Genomic DNA, 17,405 nt, shown 5'->3' on the forward strand with positions numbered 1-17,405 from the left:
CCTAATTGAAGATACCTGTGTATTTTCTAATTACAAATGGCTTTAGATATTGTATTGTATTATATTGTAAAGGACTATATTATATTGCTTGTATTGTTTTATCTGATGTATGTTGCAATGGCCTGTGTGCCACGCAATAAACTTATTTTTGTTTGGCGTATTTTCCACTACATTTTTTTTAAAAATAGGATCTTTAGAGGCAGGGAGAATACATTCAAATTGGAAAACAGCACAGGGCAAAAGATTTTCCTCCCACTCTCCCATCGTTGTGGCCCTGATCCACTCTCCCCCTTCCTTCTCAAGCCCACTTTCAGTTTTTACACAAGAGGCCAGGGTTGATGTAGAAAGAAAGGAATAATATTTCAAATTAACCATGAGAAAATTGAAAACTGGTGGAACTGACAAGATGAAGGTCAATTGAGACATATTAAAAATGTTGCACTTAAGCAACCCTCTCACTTCAACACACAAAGGCACAAGTTGTTGCTGCTGCTGCTGTTCGGATTATATGACCCTCCTGTAGTGCTAGCGCATTGTCTAGGCAGTTTACAATATAATTATGCAAACAATAACTCCCCCACCCCAGCAAGCTGGGTGCTCATTTTACCAACCTCAGAAGGTTGTGTTGTTATGTACTGCCAATTGGCTTCCAACACACACATAGAGAGAAAGAGAGAGAGAGAGATTCCATAACCAAGTTGGGGACTGAACCCAGGTCTTCTAAGTTCTACTCCGACTATAGACTACATTACAGAAGTTGTCACATGCACAAGTACAAATAGGACTACTTAGATTAGTAACCACCTGCTGAATGGAAAGGCCACAGCTGGCACGCAGAGCCCTCTCTGCAGGCACACAAGCCATAAGTCGCAGCCAAACCTGAAGAGGTGGTAGGCCAGGATCTGGAACATCTGGCGATGGCGGCAGATCCAGAATGGGGTCTCGAGGCACCTCTGTGCCCAGGATTCTCCCTTCGGCTGCCACTTCCAGTTCCGCCACCACTGCCACCCGCTGGGTCCCCCCCCCAGTTTGGGCACTCGGGCCCAAAAAGGTTTGCCGTCACTGGTATAGAAGCATGTGTGAATGTGCATGGAGCACCTAAGAGATACAGTACGTCCCTTGCAGCCAGGACACTTGAAGATCATAAGCTGAGCTGGGCAATACCTTGGTTTATGAACAGCTCGGTTTATATAATTTTCAGTTCACGAACCAAAATCCATAGAAAATAATGCCCTGGTTAATGTTTTTTTTTCCCTTTCCTCTGCCCCCACTGTACGAAAGGGTTTCCTCAGGACACATTGTGCCTGGAGGTTTCTAGCGCCGCCCCCGTTCCTAGCGCAGTCCGCATTTCAGTTTACAAAATTTCCACATTTCCTAATGCCCTGGAGGACACATTAATTTCGTAAACTGAGGTACGCCTGTAATTCTTTGTATGATCATATCCAGTACAGGCCCCCTCATTTTCTCCATGTACTGTATGGCCATGTTGAGCCTACATAGTAGCATTCACACAAAAATTATCTTCCACCAGAAAAGAAGTGTTCTTAATTTCTGTGCCGCCTGTGATGAAGCCCAGTACCTCCCTTGGGTCATCTGTGTGCAGAAATGAATCTTGGCAGAAGCGGCCTCCAGTAAGACAAATTATGCTCCAGGCAGCTATATAAACCCAGAAGGTAAAGAGTCCAACAGAATTAATCCTCTTAATCATCCACCAAAGCCTTCGGGAGCTGTCCAAAGCCTTTTTTCAGCACCTTAGACAGATCAGAACTTAAGGCTTGCTCCCACATTCTGCATATGCTCTATTTTCTGCACCTCACCATCTCCTTGTAGAAGAGAAGGCTGGCAGAAAGCTTTTCCTTACTCCTCTGTGCCTGCACATTAAATTATTTGAGTTGAAGGGATGGTGATGGAATGAAGGACACTTCACAGAAGCTAAGAGATACGGGCCACCACAATGTCAGAAGGTTGCCAAGCTAGAATGTGCCCAGAGGAGGGGAACCAGGATAGTAAACGTTCTGGAAACCATGCTCTGTGAGGAATGGCTGAGGGTGTGTTTAGTTGGAGAAGAGAAAACTGAGAGGCAGTATGACAGCCAACTTCAAATACCAGTCAAATGGAAGATGGAGCAGGTTTGTTTAGCGTGGCTCCAGAGAGGAAGAAAAAAAATTCAAATTAGGAGAAAGGAGATTTCACTTTAATGTTAGGAAGAGCTTCTTGACAGTATGAGGTGCTCAACAATGGAATGGATTGCCTCAGAAGACAGTGGGTGGACCGCTATTGAATGTTTTTAGGAAGAGGTTCCCTCCATTGACAGGTCAGACAAGATAAAACCTGGATCTCTTCCCAGCTCTACAATTCTATGATTCTATGAGATTTCAATCATTTAGGAGGGCAGAGGGGAGTTGATCAGAGGAATATAGTAATTTTCTAAAAAAAAATACTTGAAACTGAGCATGTCCTCCCATAATATTCCAAGTGCAGCTTGAAAAAGTGACTGTGTAACGCTGGGTGGTTGTAGTCCCACAGAGTGACCTTCTAAGCTCCAGTTCTACATGTATCTCTCTCTCTCTCTCTCTTGCATTTTCCGAAGTTAATGGAACAATACCATGTTCACAAATGGGGACATGAGGGGAGAGTGCTGCCAATTTGTTAGTTTTGCTGCTGATGCTATGTAAATTGTTTTTTGTTTAACTCTTCACTGATCTTAAACTTTTCTGCTTTGTCCAGGGAACTCTGGAAATCATATTACAGTAGAGTTGGGGCTAAAGTACTGGAGCTTGAATCTGAGGCTCCAATACTTTGGCCATCTTGTGAGAAGAGAAGACTCCTTGGAAAAGACCCTGGTGTTGGGAAGGTGTGAAGGCAAGAGGAGAAGGGGATGACAGAGGACGAGATGGTTGGACAGTGTCACTGAAGCTATCGACATGAAGTTGACCCAACTCCAGGAGGCAGTGGAAGACAAGAGGGCCTGGCATGCTGTGGTCGATGGGGTCATGAAGAGTTGGACACAACTTAATGGCTAAACAACAACAAGAGTTGGGGACATGTATCTGAATATTTACATTTTCATGCACAACTCTATCCCCTAGACTTCTCTTCAAGGCAACAGTGATGGTTTCAGGCATGCAGTCCGTGCTTGGCATTAGACAGGGCAGACCAAGTTCTATAAGCGATTTCTGAATTTAGACCTATTCTTTCAAATATCTGAATCACAGTTCAGTATATTTCTTATAAAATTTGTGACTCTTCTCCAATAACTCTGGAAGGTAGTCTTGTTACCAGGCTCTTTAAAAAGGAAAAGAGAACAACCAGTTTTAACTAATGAAAAGTCAAAGTGACTCCTTAGGTATTGATTTAAGGACCAGATCAGTCATCAAATTGTTAATGAGAATCAGGAAAGGAATGTGGCTCACTCGTGATTCTGAATTCTGAAATGTTGATACAGTGGTGCCTCGCATTACGATGTTAATTTGTTCCAGCGAAATCGCTGTAGAACGAAAACATTGTAAAGCGATTTTTAAAAGCCCATAGAAACGCATTAAAACCAGATTAATGCATTCCTATGTGCTTGAAACTCACCGTCCAGCAAAGATCCTCCATAGCGTGGCCATTTTTGCTGCCCGTGCAGCGAGGAATCCGTCCCAGAAAACAGCGGGTGGCCATTTTTTTAACCCAGCAGCCATTTTGAAACTGCTGATCAGCTGTGCAAAAATCTTCGTTTTGCGATAATTGGTTCCCGAAGCAGAGAACTGATCATCGCAAAGCAAAAAACCCCATAGGAAACATCGTTTTGCGATCGCTTTTGCGATCACAAAAACTTCATCATGATGCGATTTCGTCGTAAAACGAACCGATCGTAAAGCAAGGCACCACTGTATACAGATTTTGCATTGTATCTGATTAATATCTCTAAAAACTGCAATTAGACAAGGATCCAGTCAAGCACTACATCTGGTTACAGGCATTTCAGATTAGAACTATCAGAGGATACACAAGTACAAGCTTTTCTGCCATTCCTCACCCTTCCTAACAATTTCACATCCACAAAAAGGAGACACTGTTTTCAGTCTGCGACTGTGAAGAGCAAGCCTCCTCAAACTTTGTCCCAGTGAACTCCTTTGGAAGGTTCAAGAGGTCAATGAACCTGACCTCAGCATGTCAAACAGCATTTTCCCAAGACTCACAAAGAGAGCAAAGACAGGTTTGAGGGGAGGGAGCTGATAAAAAGCACAAATGGCAAACAGTAGAAGAAATCACGGCCACAGGCGGTTAATTTGATCAAGCATATTTGATACATTCAGTTTTACATTGGGGTTCCATTGGTGGAACAGAATAAAATGCTTATCAAAACAGCCAGATTTTTAAAAGCCTTTAAAAAGTTTCCAGCAATGGGGCCAGGTGGATATCCGGGGATAGTTAGTTCCACAGCCAGAGGAGACCACCAAGAAGACCCAGTTCCTACTTTTCTCCCTCTGGGCTTCTCTTGGGGCCAACACCCGCAAATGCCCAACCTGGGATGAGCGAGTAGGGGTGTTCTGGAAGAAGGCATCCTGCCCAGTCCCAAGATCCCACATCGTTTAGGGCTTTATATATAACAGATTTTGGTTGTGAATTCAAGAGTTTAACTATGAACTGTTTACTAACTTTGATCTGTCATGAAGGTTCTACCACTCAATTTCAGTGCATGCTCTTATTATTATGAGAAAAGGAAAAGTTTTCCCTGTCTGATTTCTCCATACTGCGCATAATTCCATATATTTCAGTTACGCTCCTTCATGTAATCCACAAAGCCACAAGAACTGCTACAGTTCGTCATTTTATGTTATGTGCTGTCAAGTTGGAACCAATTTACAGCAACCCTCAATGGGCTTTCAAGGTAAATTAGAGATTTAAGGAGTGTTTTTAACACACACATCCCCGAGAGTTTGCGGGGCTGAGTGGGGGATTCAGGCCAAGGCCTCTGGAGTCCTAGTCTGTCCCTGTAGCCACTAGATCGCAATGGATATCAGATTTCCTCATGGAGGAATTCAATCAAGCAACCCAATAAATCAATATAAGTCAAAACTTCACACAACCTCCCAATGACAAGACTTCATTAGCATACTTGCACCTTTCCATTCTGCTCTGTCATCATCTTGCATACTTAAATATGGGAGCTGGGAAAAGAGATAAAAATGTTGAATCTATAGTGCTTTTATTGACTGCTTTTGAATTTAATTTTATTGCAATTAGGATTCTTAAAATGTTTTAACTTTGCACCTTGCCTACACAACTCTTGTTACTGGTTGGCTGATGAACTACATGAATATTCTCTCTCTCTCTCTCTCAAACACACACACAAACATACACACACTTATAGCATATGCCAGCAAACAGGCTAAATGGAAAAATTTAGACCAAATTTGAATACCAACACAGTACCTTTACTCTAGTAGCTGTTCTGGAGAGGATATGAAGTCTCCAGTTGATATCTATCTGAAATTTCATTCCTAATTTGTGCAGAAACAGGATCCCTCTTGACCTTAACCAAAGGTCTGAAAGCCTTTAGCCCAGCTGAGCCTGACAAGAATGAGGCCCTAGGGTGAGACAGCTGGGAAAGCCTTATCTCCAGATTTCAAGTGATCAATAGTGCTGAAATCCTAAACATGGATAAGCTCTCTGACATTGATCTGTTTGCCTATCACAATGTTGACGTCACTTATCTCGAAGTCTTCCTACCAGGCATTCCTTCTGACTACTGCTTCCTTTGTTCAAACCCTTTTCTTACTCTGAGTGGGATCCTGGACATTTGTTCCTCCACACTGGGGTGAAGAGAAGGCAGACGTGGCTTGATCAGTCATTTCCCAAATTACGCTATTGAAAGGAAGAAACTCTGGATGGTCCTGGAGTAAAGTTTTGTTCTCACTTTCATTTATTACTCGTGCCCAGAAGAAACCAATTCTGACCTCCAAATTCATCCATTTTAAGCTTCTGGATGGTGGTGGGGGTATTTTGTTATAACAACATTTATTGATGAATCTCATGGAACTTTAAAGACCAACAAATGTTAATGACAGCAGCTTTGTGGGCACCTCAGATACTTCTGATGAAGTGGGCTACAGATCATGAACGCATATGCTGAACAAAAAGTATTAAAACTTACTACTAGCACCTTAAAGAAGCATATTAGGGGGATATTAAGGTGCCACAAGACTGCTGTTTTTCCATTCCAAGCATTTGTCTATTACACTAGTCTCTGACTGGTAGATCTTGGGATTTTCTAATAAACACACATGCCACAGAACAAATCTGAATTCTGCCCATTGTCAGCCAACACAAATGCTGAAAAATATATGTGTGAGAGATCTACGACAGGACACTTTTGCATTTATTTGAAAGAGATTAAAAGCCACTGTACAGGAGGTAGTAAGAATAATAAATATTCATTCATCCATTCATTCAATTTATATACCATCCATCTGGCTACTAAGGCCACTCTGGGCAGTCCAAATCACAAGAGGACCGATTAACCACCCCATCCCTCAATATGTAGCACTTACCTGATCAGATTACATATCTGTATTGCACCTGATCTGTCTTCTTCATTTAGCAAGCTTACTAGGAAGGCAGTGTTTTTATTAAGGGGAGGGGGGAAACCATCCAAAAACAGGTGAAGTGTTTCACAGTTCCTTTCCCAATACCACCTTCCTGAACAAAATCCTCCTCCCACCTCAAGTGTTTTTAAAAAGGTAAAGGTAAAGGTTCCCCTTGACAATTTTTGTCCAGTCGTGTTCGACTCTAGGGGGCGGTGCTCATCCCCGTTTCCAAGCCATAGCCAGCATTTTTGTCTGAAGACAATCTTCCGTGGTCACATGGCCAGTGCGACTTAGACACGGAACGCTGTTACCTTCCCACCGAGGTGGTCCCTATTGATCTACTTGCATTTGCATACTTTTGAACCGCTAGGTTGGCGGGAGCTGGGACAAGCGACGGGCGCTCACTCCGTTGCGTGGATTCGATCTTACGACTGCTTGGTCTTCTGACCCTGCAGCACAGGCTTCTGTAGTTTAGCCCGCAGCGCCACCACGTCCCTGCAGCGCCACCACGTCCCACAAGTGTTTTTAAGCCCCTTGCAAAAGATGCTTAGATGAAATCAGGTAGAGCCATCCCTACACAGGTGTATTTCAACCCTGAAAACTATGTCAAAGTTCAAACCAGTCCCCAGGTAGTAAAAGGAAGAGAGATGCTGAAAAAAAACTACAGAGCTTGGATGAGTCTTGGAGGGGGGGGGTGGACTACAGAAACAACATTCCTCAGCCAATGCAGTCACTGACAAGGTCCAATTAGCAGCGTTACAGGCGAGCTTGGAAAAATTATTTTTGGACTACAACTACCAGAATCCCCCAGGCAGCATCAGTTGTAATCCAGAAAAGAAGTTTTGCCAAGATCTGGAAGAGGCAGCATTTAGCACCTCTTCTAAGGGTCTTATTCAATATTAACAGGAGAATGAGATGGGCAAACTAAGCCGTAGATCAAATGATCTTTGCAGAAGAATTTCAAGACAATGGAGAGTTGCTGAGATGCTGAAAAAGAGGAAGTAGCTAAGAGATTTAAACTGAAGTGGAGAGAGGAGGCGAGGTTGGAATTTACAGCAACGCATCTGGGGAAAACAGAGTTGCAGACAAGTCAATAGAATTGAGGAACTAGGCACTTGGGAATGCTGGCAGGCACAGGTAGAAATTGGTAATAATTATGGAGCTGCAGACAGGGTAAGGTGACATGACAGGAATCTATAAGTACTTAACCGAAGAGGTTTCAAGGTCGTACAGAAAGCAGTACCATTGTGAAACAGAGAACACTCCCCTAAACCAGCTCTATTTGCCTGCTCCTGATCTACGCAACAGTGGTACCACCGCTTGATTTTTCTGGAAGATCTGGTGCCGACACTGATGACATTTCGGCGCCAGGTCAAAACCTTCCTGTTCCAGAAGGCTTTTAACTGAAATAATATTAGCTGTGGGTCCGATGGCAATATTATATATATTTTAATTGTATTTTAATTGCTACATAACTTTATTGTATTTTAAATGCTGTAAGCCGCCCAGAGACCTTTGGGTAGTGTGGGCGGCATATAAATTAAATAAACAAACAAACAAACAAACAAACAAACAAATAAATAAATAAATCCCCCTTGGACTAGGACTCCTCTGGACATTTCAGGAAGTTCCCGTAGAGGACACAGCCCCAAATCTATCATCATTCTGCTAATCTCTTATGACCCCATTTCCACCCCAAATCCCACTCTCCTCCTCAGTGCGTGGGTTTTAATCACTCCCGCTTTCTTGGCATGCAAATCAGGGTGCTGCACTCAAAGAATTATCATAGAGAAGACCTTCAGCTGGTGGCCGCAGATGTTGCCTGCTGCGGTGCCTTCCCTTTAGCAAAAGCTGGATGCGACCCTCAACCCAGAAAGCTGGGGGGGGGGTGTCAGGGGTGGAAGAGTGCCAGTTGCCCAGACTTGCTCTTTTCCTTTGAGATATGGGCAGCTTGGGGGAGGGAGGGTAGGACTAAATAGGCATTTGAGAGGGGGTTGCAGGACACACCTTCATGAATCGTCTCGCCCCCCAACACCCAAGGATCCGGCAACTGCCAAGAGGGAAGGTTTTCTCAGCATAAGGCTGAAGTTCCCTGATGAGAGGCGTCTGGAAGAGGCAGCCTTTTCCCTGGGAAGCTGGGCTGAGGGTGAGGGCCAGGTATGTTTGAATGGATGTTTTGCTAAGGTTTTCTTTTTTTCTGGGCTTTCTTTTTGTCTCCTCACCACATGGCCTGGGGGTGGGGCCTAGGGGGTGGGACTTTCTGCTTCAAAAGAGTGTGTCCCAGGACCCTGGACCCTTTTCCCTGGGAAGCTGGGCTGAAATTCTCAAATTCTATCTCTGGCCTTAATATGGTAAATAGGAAAGACAATTAGATTTGCATAAGCCTGGGAGGCAGGAAAGTTTTAAGGGTTAGATCAGACTTTCGCTCTATTAAAGAGCAGGCCGGGTAGGTGGGGCTCGTCAGCCTTGGAAGGCAGCCCATCTAGGAGAAGGAAAACTCTGATTTCAAACCTCCACTGCCTTGTGGCTATATCCAGTTATGGAAAAGGCTTCGGGAGTTAACCTCGAGGCAAAATCCGGAGCTGGAGTCCCAAAGGCAGCAATGTGGAGAGGGGGGATCTGCTGCTTGGGTAACAGCTTATCCTCCATATTACTTTACCCAGGCTTCATGCTCTGGAGAGGACACTCCTCAATTCAGAGCATGTTACCATAGTCTCTCTAGACTGAAGGATGCCTGTAGGAAGAGGCAAGACAGGACTGGGAAGGAAAAGGGTCACTGCCTATCTCCAAAGTAGAGAATGTGTGGGACAGTGCAAGGGAGAAGGATGCTGGAAGCCGTCTAGCCTTGCCCAGTTAGTTTGCTGTGCCAGGAGTCAGATACCAGAGGCCCCAGCCGTCTGCTTGGCCAAAGCTACCTTAGCCTGGACACCACCACCATCACCCTGGAGAGGCAAGTGACGATAACCATGCCAAGGGCGTGGGTGGGTAGAGATGAGCTAGCTACACACAGCCTGACTCCTTTTGCTCACCTATACAAGCCTTCCTTGACCTATGCTCTCCTCTCTTTCTTGCTTTCCAGAACCTGGACTCTGTGGGAACTCCAGTGAAGTTAGCTGGGTCCCCAAGTTGGCAAACGGTACCCATGAGTTTAGAGACCTATGAGCATGCAGGGGGAAAAGCAGGGTATGTGTGACACTGTACCACTAATAAAAGCTGTGTTGAGCCAAGAAGCTAGGCTGGAGCCCATTGAGTCATTGCTGGGGTCCCCCGCCCCTGCTGGCACCACAGGAAGGGGGCTGCCGGGGTGCACAATATTTTAAGGATTTTAAAATACATACATACATATTGCTTTGTCAATTTGGCATAACATCCATTCTTTTTGTTTAGGATGGGCTACGTTCAAGGCATGCAAAAGGTATGACACCCGCCATATGCTTTCTAGCTCATGGATGGAGCAGTCCGTTCAGCCATCAGGGATGTAGGGATGTAGGGAAGTCTTATTCTGAGTCAGATCTTTGGTTTATCTAGCTCAGAGTTGTCAGCTCTGCCTGCTTGCGGATTTCCACCGTTTCAGTCATGATTATTTGAAGAACTCAGTTGTAGGAGGTCCAAAGAGCAGCCCATTTGCCTGCAGTGGGCAACCAGACTTCCCTGGGAACCCCTGAGCAAAGGAGAATGGCAGTAGAGTGGTACCTCGCTAGACAACAACCCCAATGTACGACGAACCCGCAGGACGGTGACTTTTTGCGATCGCTATAGCAATTCGCAAAACAGTCATTCCTATGGGGGAATTCTGCTTGACAATGATTTGGTCCGTGCTTCGCGGACTGTTTATTCGCAAGATGATGATCTTTACAGCTGATCGTCAGGTTCCTAAAATGGCTGCCCTGTGTTTTCTAGACCCATGCTTCGCAGGGCAGCCATTTTAACAGCTGATCGGGGCTCGGTAAATGGCTTCCGCTATGGGGGATCTTCGCTGGAAAACGAGGAAATTTCCCTATTGGAATGCATTAAATGGGTTTCAATGCATTCCAATGGGGAATTGTTTTTCGCATGATGACAATTTTGCTTAACAGCGATTTTCCCGGAACAGATTATCATCGTCATGCGGGGCACCACTCTAGATGATAGCATGGTTCCCATGCTCTAATGAGTGCTAGTAGCATGCTGTTTTCGAACACAAAGGCTGACCCCATAGCTCACAAGTTGGGTACCTGGTTGTGGAGCTAGAGGTCAGGAGTTCAATTCCCTACTATGCCTCCCAGGAGAAAAGCCAGCCTGTGCAGCCTCTGTGCAAGCCTACAGAAGAGGAGAATAATGCCTGGAATGGGTAGCCATGTCCAAGTCATCTTGACAGTATATTCTTTTTAGGGTTGGCTGGACGACACAATAAATCAGAGAACCTGGAGGCAGAGGAAAAGACTGGGCGTTCAATTGCCCAGTCTACCTCCTTGCCTGGGACAAGTTGCACAGTTCCAGAGTGCTCCAAGAAGAAGGGACTGACAAAACACTTCTAAGTACTCTATACCTACAAAAACCCAATGAAATGGAATTAATTAATATAACCTCCATGAACTGGCCCTCTCCCATCTTTAAAACTATCTACGGAAGCAGCTGTCACTGCACCTTATATCAGAATAAGTTGATAAAAGGGTGCAGTCCTCAAATTGTCAAACTCTTCCACCTCATCCTCTGTTGAAGGACTTAAGAATAGAGATGGGGACAAATAAAAAAAGTGGCGATTCGTTTTGATCCATTATTCACCAAGGTTAACGGATCAACAAATATGAATGTACAAATATTCTTTGATGAATCGATGGATCGATCCGTCGGTTCATCAGCACTTTAAACGGTTATATAACTGGCCCCCGACAACCTGGAGACACCAAATATGCAGGGAAGCTTCCTCCAGAGGTGTTCTACAACCCCTGAAAGTTTGGTGAATATTGGATTATGGACCCCCAAGTTATATAGTCACAAAGAGGACACCCACAGGAAAGCTCCCCCCCCAGGTACTTAAGAGGATCCAGAATCACAATGGAGCTTCCTATGTCTTTTCCCGACACACCTGCCAACCTTGGTGAAGATTGGATATCGGAACCCCAAGTTATTCACCTACAAATTGGGTCCCCCCCCAGGAGAGTTTACCACACAGCACAGAAGCCGATGGCATTGAGGGAGTGACATTTGGCCCCAGCAGAATGAGAGGTCCCTTTGGCAGAGGCGTGCATGAGGCATCGAGTTTGTCTTCAGCTCAGCACAACATTACATTTGCCAGTGAAGTAGAGTTTGCCCTCAGAAGGACTGGAGGCAAGGAGTTTATCTGGCAGCACAGCAGGCTTTTTGGCTCCGTTGGGCACTGAGGTAGTTGGCAGCAGCAAAGTGGCATGTGCTGCCCCATCGGGCACTGAGGAAGTTGGCAGCAGGAAAGCAGACTTTTTTGGCTCCATCGGGCACTGAGGTAGTTGGCAGCAGGAAAGTACCGTGTCTTGCCCCATTGGGCACTGAGGTAGTTGGCAGCCGGAAAGCAGGTTTTTGGACCCCTGAGGCAAAATGCAGCAGAGCAGACTCTGGTCTTCTTCAGCAACATCACATTTCCCTGCAAAGCAAAAGTTTTTGCCCCCAGGAGGCAACTGAGGTTGCCACTTCCTCCAGGCACAACTTCCAACAGCACCAGAAGCACCATCAGATGAACAGGGTCAGTGCTACTAACAGCGGTTAATCCACGGTACCACGGGACTGTCGGAAACAAATCAGCTCTGCAATTTGAAGCCGTGCAATGGAGCGATGGGGCAACAAAGATACTCATTTAGAACTAGAAAGCTGGTGACCGCTTGCAGCTTGGCTGCTGAGACTGCCCGGATATGATAAAGATAGCCCTTGGAGGTTTTGGGGGGCTGAGATAGACCAGCCCTCTTGCCACGTTCGGGGGATGCCGGGACCGGCCTTGGGTATGCCAACTACCAAGAGGCCTGGCTAGCCCTCTTGGCACGTTCAGGTGTGCCAGGCTTCTTAAATTTGGCATCGCCTTCCCAGTATGTTTGTCTCTGATGTCAAACTTTTCACAACTTATCAAAACTTGTTGGGCTGTTTTGCAAAATAGCGTAAGTACTGTGATTATCCTCATGTCCGAATAGTCAAAGCTATGGTTTTTCCTGTTGTCATGTATGGAAGTGAGAGCTGGACCATAAAGAAAGCTGACTGCCAAAGAATTGATGCCTTTGAATTGTGGTGCTGGAGGAGGCTCTTGAGAATCCCCAGGACTGCAAGGAGAACAAACCTATCAATTCTAAAGGAAATCAACCCTGAGTACTCACTGGAAGGACAGATCCTGAAGCTGAGGCTCCAGTATTTTGGCTATCTCATGAGAAGAGAAGACTCCTTGGAAAAGACCTTGATGTTAGAAAAGTGTGAAGGTGAGAGGAGAAGAGGACGACAGAGGAGGAGACGGTTGGACAGTGTCACCAAAGCGACCAACATGAATTTGACCCAACTCCAGGAGGCAGTGGAAGATAGGAGGGCCTGGCGTGCTCTGGTCCATGGGGTCAAGAAGAGTCGGACACGACTAAACGACTAAACGAACGGTATTTTCTGCTCAGTGTGGACAACATTTGTACAGAACTGAGGGGAAACCCCACAGCATTTCACTACCTGGTAGGACCAATCAACTCCACATTACAAAAGACAGAAGGGGCATGAATGTGAGCAATAACCATGTCTTGATTTTCCAGTTTCATCTGATCTCGTGTATCCTTTCCTTCCATCTCTAGACGGCCCTTCCAGTACCGTTAGCTTGTTGGTTTGCTTCCCAGACCCCATTTTGTAACATGTCAATAAGTCCTTTTCAGTATAGGCTGAGAAAAATTATTTTGTGCCTGAGAATTCAACAGAATTTCCCTTTGCACATGCGGAAACAAGATTTACACGCAGAGCAAGATGGGTTTCCCGCAGCTCCCACCTTCCAAACTCTTCTCAGAAACCTGGTATTAAAATAACTGCATCCGAGGCATTGAGAGCATTCAAAGTATAAATAAGCAGGCAACCCAGTTTTAGAATATCTCCTGTAGAGCTTTCAGGGACAACACACTTAAGCTGCCACTAATTTCAGTGGTGTTAAAACAGCCATTCACATCACAGATAATTTATTGCCACTGGAAATATTCAGTAAATCCACGATAAAGCTGGGGAAAGTGATGGGAGAATTAGGGAAAAGCAGGGCTTTCCATCCTTCTAAGTGTAATCACAAACAGCAGCTTTGCATTCAAACAGACAAAGCAGGATTAGGGTTAAAAAAAAAATTAGTGGGTAAATGCCATCAAGATGATGAGGAATGATGGAAGGGAGGCATATGTAAGCAAAGGCCAAAGGAAGCAAATAACATCTCCCTTGTCAGAGAGGGAAATCCCTTGGCGTATACTGGGGTCTGTTATGTTCTGTGCCTTGAAGTTGGAACCGACTTACATAGACCCTAACAAGGTAAGTCAGATATTTAAGGAGTGGCTTTACCAGATCCACGTCCCCGTGGGCTTCCATGGTTGAGCAGAAATTCAAAACAAGGCCTTCTGAGTCTTAGTCTGTCACGCTATCCGCAACACACACTGAACCCTGTATTCTCCAGCAATAATTGAATATGCAGGATACCTTCCCTCTCATTGTATTTCTATGGCTGATCCATGCCAATCTAAAGCAAGCATTAGACACTCACACATATATATACTTGTGTTAATTTCCCAATAAAAGATCAAAGAACAAGCAGGGCCAGCCCAACATTAGGCGGAGTGAGGCATCAGCCTCAAGTCCTAATGTGCTAATGCTAGAAGTGACAACTCTCTTGCCATTCCTTTCTGAGTCCCCATGGTTATTCCTCAGTCTTGAGGGACAGAGTTGTGTCTTCCACACAGCCGTTTTTGCATACCCAAACAAGCCGGCTCCTGCAGCTGGGGTGGGGGACTCTATCCAACCACCTGCATCGAAGGAAAGTTCAAGGCCTACCCAACAGTCAGTATCTGTCCATGGAATGAAGGGAAGGGTGCGATCTTGTCTCTTGCCTCAGGCAACTGAGTTATCTTTCACTGGTTCTGCACATCAGTACAGTGCTGCCACGCACAACATGACTCCAGTTTATAGGATGACTATCTGCCCTGTGTATCTATGGTTGGAACACCAGAAGCTACGCAATATTGGGTTATACTGGTAGCCTATCATCTGGGCCTCTCTGCTTTTGTCTCTTTCAGAGGTCTCGCTGACTACCTGCCCTATGAGCCGTTTTTCAAGTAGAGGTCCTGTGATTGCATCTGGGACATAATCCCCCAAGACGAGAGGGGTGTGTTTGTAGGGAACACAATCCCAGCTTCATCCATATCATGAATTTTTTTCCCCCAGCAACCGCCTGGGGTATAAAGTGACGACACTTTTTTAAATCAGATTTTGAATACAGGATGTTGCTGGTTCCAACATTCCAGCCCTCTTCATTTTTACAGGGACCTCTGACATCAATGCCTGCATAATACAGCATGCTTGCAAGCAGTCCCTGGTGTAGCCATTTCCCTGCTGGTTAGGAAATCCCCTTGCAAAAGGGCACCACCTCTGATATAGGACTCTCAAGGTTCCACTTGAGCGGATTTCAGCACGCCGTCTGCTGCGATACATACACATCTGTCAGGCCTGTCAGGGTCTGCCTGGCCAATCAGCCCGAGGCGGAGAAAGAAAGAACAATTTCCTTCCTGAACATCAGCTTGAGGAGCCAAGGCGTACAGGAGCCAAGGGAGAAAGGCAGGGGAAGTTCCAAAATGCAGGAAACGACTTCTATCGCAACTATGTGCAATGGGGACAGTGCTTCGTCACTTTGTTAATGGAGTGGGGGGGGAAATGGACAGAGAAGACACCTGGCTTGGGTAGAAATGGAAAAACAGGATGTGTAAGGACTTGGTGACAGGACAACCGCAAAACAGTGGCTTGTTGACTAGACCAGCCTCTTAAGAAAGCTGTGCTAAGTTTTAACTAGAGTAAATTAATATCTAGCTGGCATTAAACTATTTACGTCTCTCTGTCCTCAAATGCATATCCCTAAAGCTCTGGTACTAGTGGATAGAGTGACAGACTAGGACTAAAGAGACCTGGGTTCAAATCCTCACTCAGCTAGAGAAACTTACTTGGGGGTGGCACTGGTAAAATCGCACCTGAAATGCCCCCCTTACCTTGAAAGCCTTATTGATTTGATGGCACACAATCCACACTGCCATGTAGCCCACCTTGCTGTTACTATTCAGAATGCATACTATGAAAAGAGGGAAGGGACAAGAGCTGATGTTTGCAAAATGTTTTCCAGCCATTATATGAAAGCCTATTTCATGAAGGACTGGTTTGCTAGTGAACGCTTCCATTTCTGCTGGTGATTCCATGTTTTAGCTCGAGAAGCTTTGCCTGTTTTTGTCAATCTAAGTCCACCTGGGCTTTTAAAAATCTTACATCTTTTAAGGCTCATTTCCTATCTTTTGCTTTAGCCTAGGGTAGGGAACCAACTTCCCTCCAAATGCTTTTGGGTTCTATCTCCCTTCATCTCTGACTGCTGGGGTTGGTAGCCATTGGGAGCCCACCAGCCCTCAGGAAGGGCTACAGATCCATTGTTTTACCTCTTTTTTGGCTCAAGCTGTCTGTTTTTCCAAGAAAAATTACAAATATATTCCATGGCAATCTCTTCACCTCCAGACATTCTATATACAGTACAATATTAGCTAAACTGAGCTCTGGTAGCTGGATTTAAGGCCATTTTTCACAACTGGTGTATAAAATGGGGACTTAAAGTATACCTGGATTCTCCAAACTTGTCAGTTACATCTGTCTTCACCCAACAGGACACTTACACAAGGAAGTTTCAAGACCTGTAAGACTCCTTGTTTTCAGGACAAGTCACATCCCATTCTAACCTTTCATTAAGGCCTCTGTAATTTGCAAAAAAAAAATGCCTATTCACAAAACTGGAGTCCTTTCTTTTTGAGAAGAAACACACACTCATGTACAGCAAACACAGAGAGGCTGTTTGCTTATAAAGATGCTAACTTGTCCAGAGCTGCTACTCGGTAGACATTCAGGCCGCAGAGCAGTAGCCCTCACAGTTTTCGCAATCTGTATTATTTCGGTTAAAGTACTAGATGCACAGTTTGTGCAAATTTACAGAAACAATGGTTCTCCTTCCTTTCTCTTATCAAGAGTACAAAAGCAAAAACAAATACACAAGCAAGCAAACAGTTCACTGTCTGAGGGGTTCCCAGTCTTCTATATGCAAAGAGGAGGTGAGCCAAAACTGGCTTCTCTCATGCAAAAAAACCCCTTTCCTACTCAATGCCACTGGCTGAAACAAAACAGCAGCAGCTGGAAGAGCCCTGTCAAAAGAAGGGGTTAGAATATGAATGGGTAACTCACAGTCCCTGCTGGTTTCTATTCTGCATCCCACCAGCTCCCCTTCACATCCAAGCATCCCCACGTTTGTTTTACATTTGGTTTCAAGAAAGATGATAGAGCTGAGGCTTAAATTAGCCACACGTGAGAGCAATTAGCAGGATCCTGTGAGGCTGACAGAAACACCTGCAGAGGTTTAAAATTGTTTAGAGAGAAATTAATTGAAGCTCCCCCATTGCAAACAACAAAGGCCTTGTTGTAACAAGGTCCTTACAGACTACCATCGATTGGCTTTTAGACAACAGCCCCATAGGTTGCTGTCATTGGTCAGCAGCACCCCCAGGGTCCACTTGAGGCCCACAGCTTGGCAAGGGACCCATAGGAAAATCTTGGGACCTCCTGGCCATGTTTGTTCTTCTTGCTTTCGTTGAA

The 17,405-nt window shown here is 45.1% G+C and overlaps 1 protein-coding gene across 4 annotated transcripts in view; it reads right to left on the minus strand.

Moving 5' to 3' along the window:
* Window positions 1-17,405, minus strand: part of ROBO3 (roundabout guidance receptor 3) — a 349,278-nt gene that overhangs the window by 186,087 nt on the left and 145,786 nt on the right. Inside the window, exon 1 of one of the 4 annotated variants that reach the window (XM_072978840.2) lies at window positions 16,998-17,067. The exons of the other annotated variants lie outside the window; for them this stretch is intronic. Coding sequence (XP_072834941.2) covers window positions 16,998-17,052 — 55 coding nt within the window. The 5' untranslated portion in view covers window positions 17,053-17,067. Of the gene's footprint in view, window positions 1-16,997; window positions 17,068-17,405 lie in introns of those variants that run through there. 4 annotated transcript variants of the gene reach the window in all.

The sequence above is a fragment of the Pogona vitticeps genome, chromosome 8 (assembly GCF_051106095.1).
Source record: "Pogona vitticeps strain Pit_001003342236 chromosome 8, PviZW2.1, whole genome shotgun sequence".
NCBI lineage: Eukaryota > Metazoa > Chordata > Lepidosauria > Squamata > Agamidae > Pogona > Pogona vitticeps.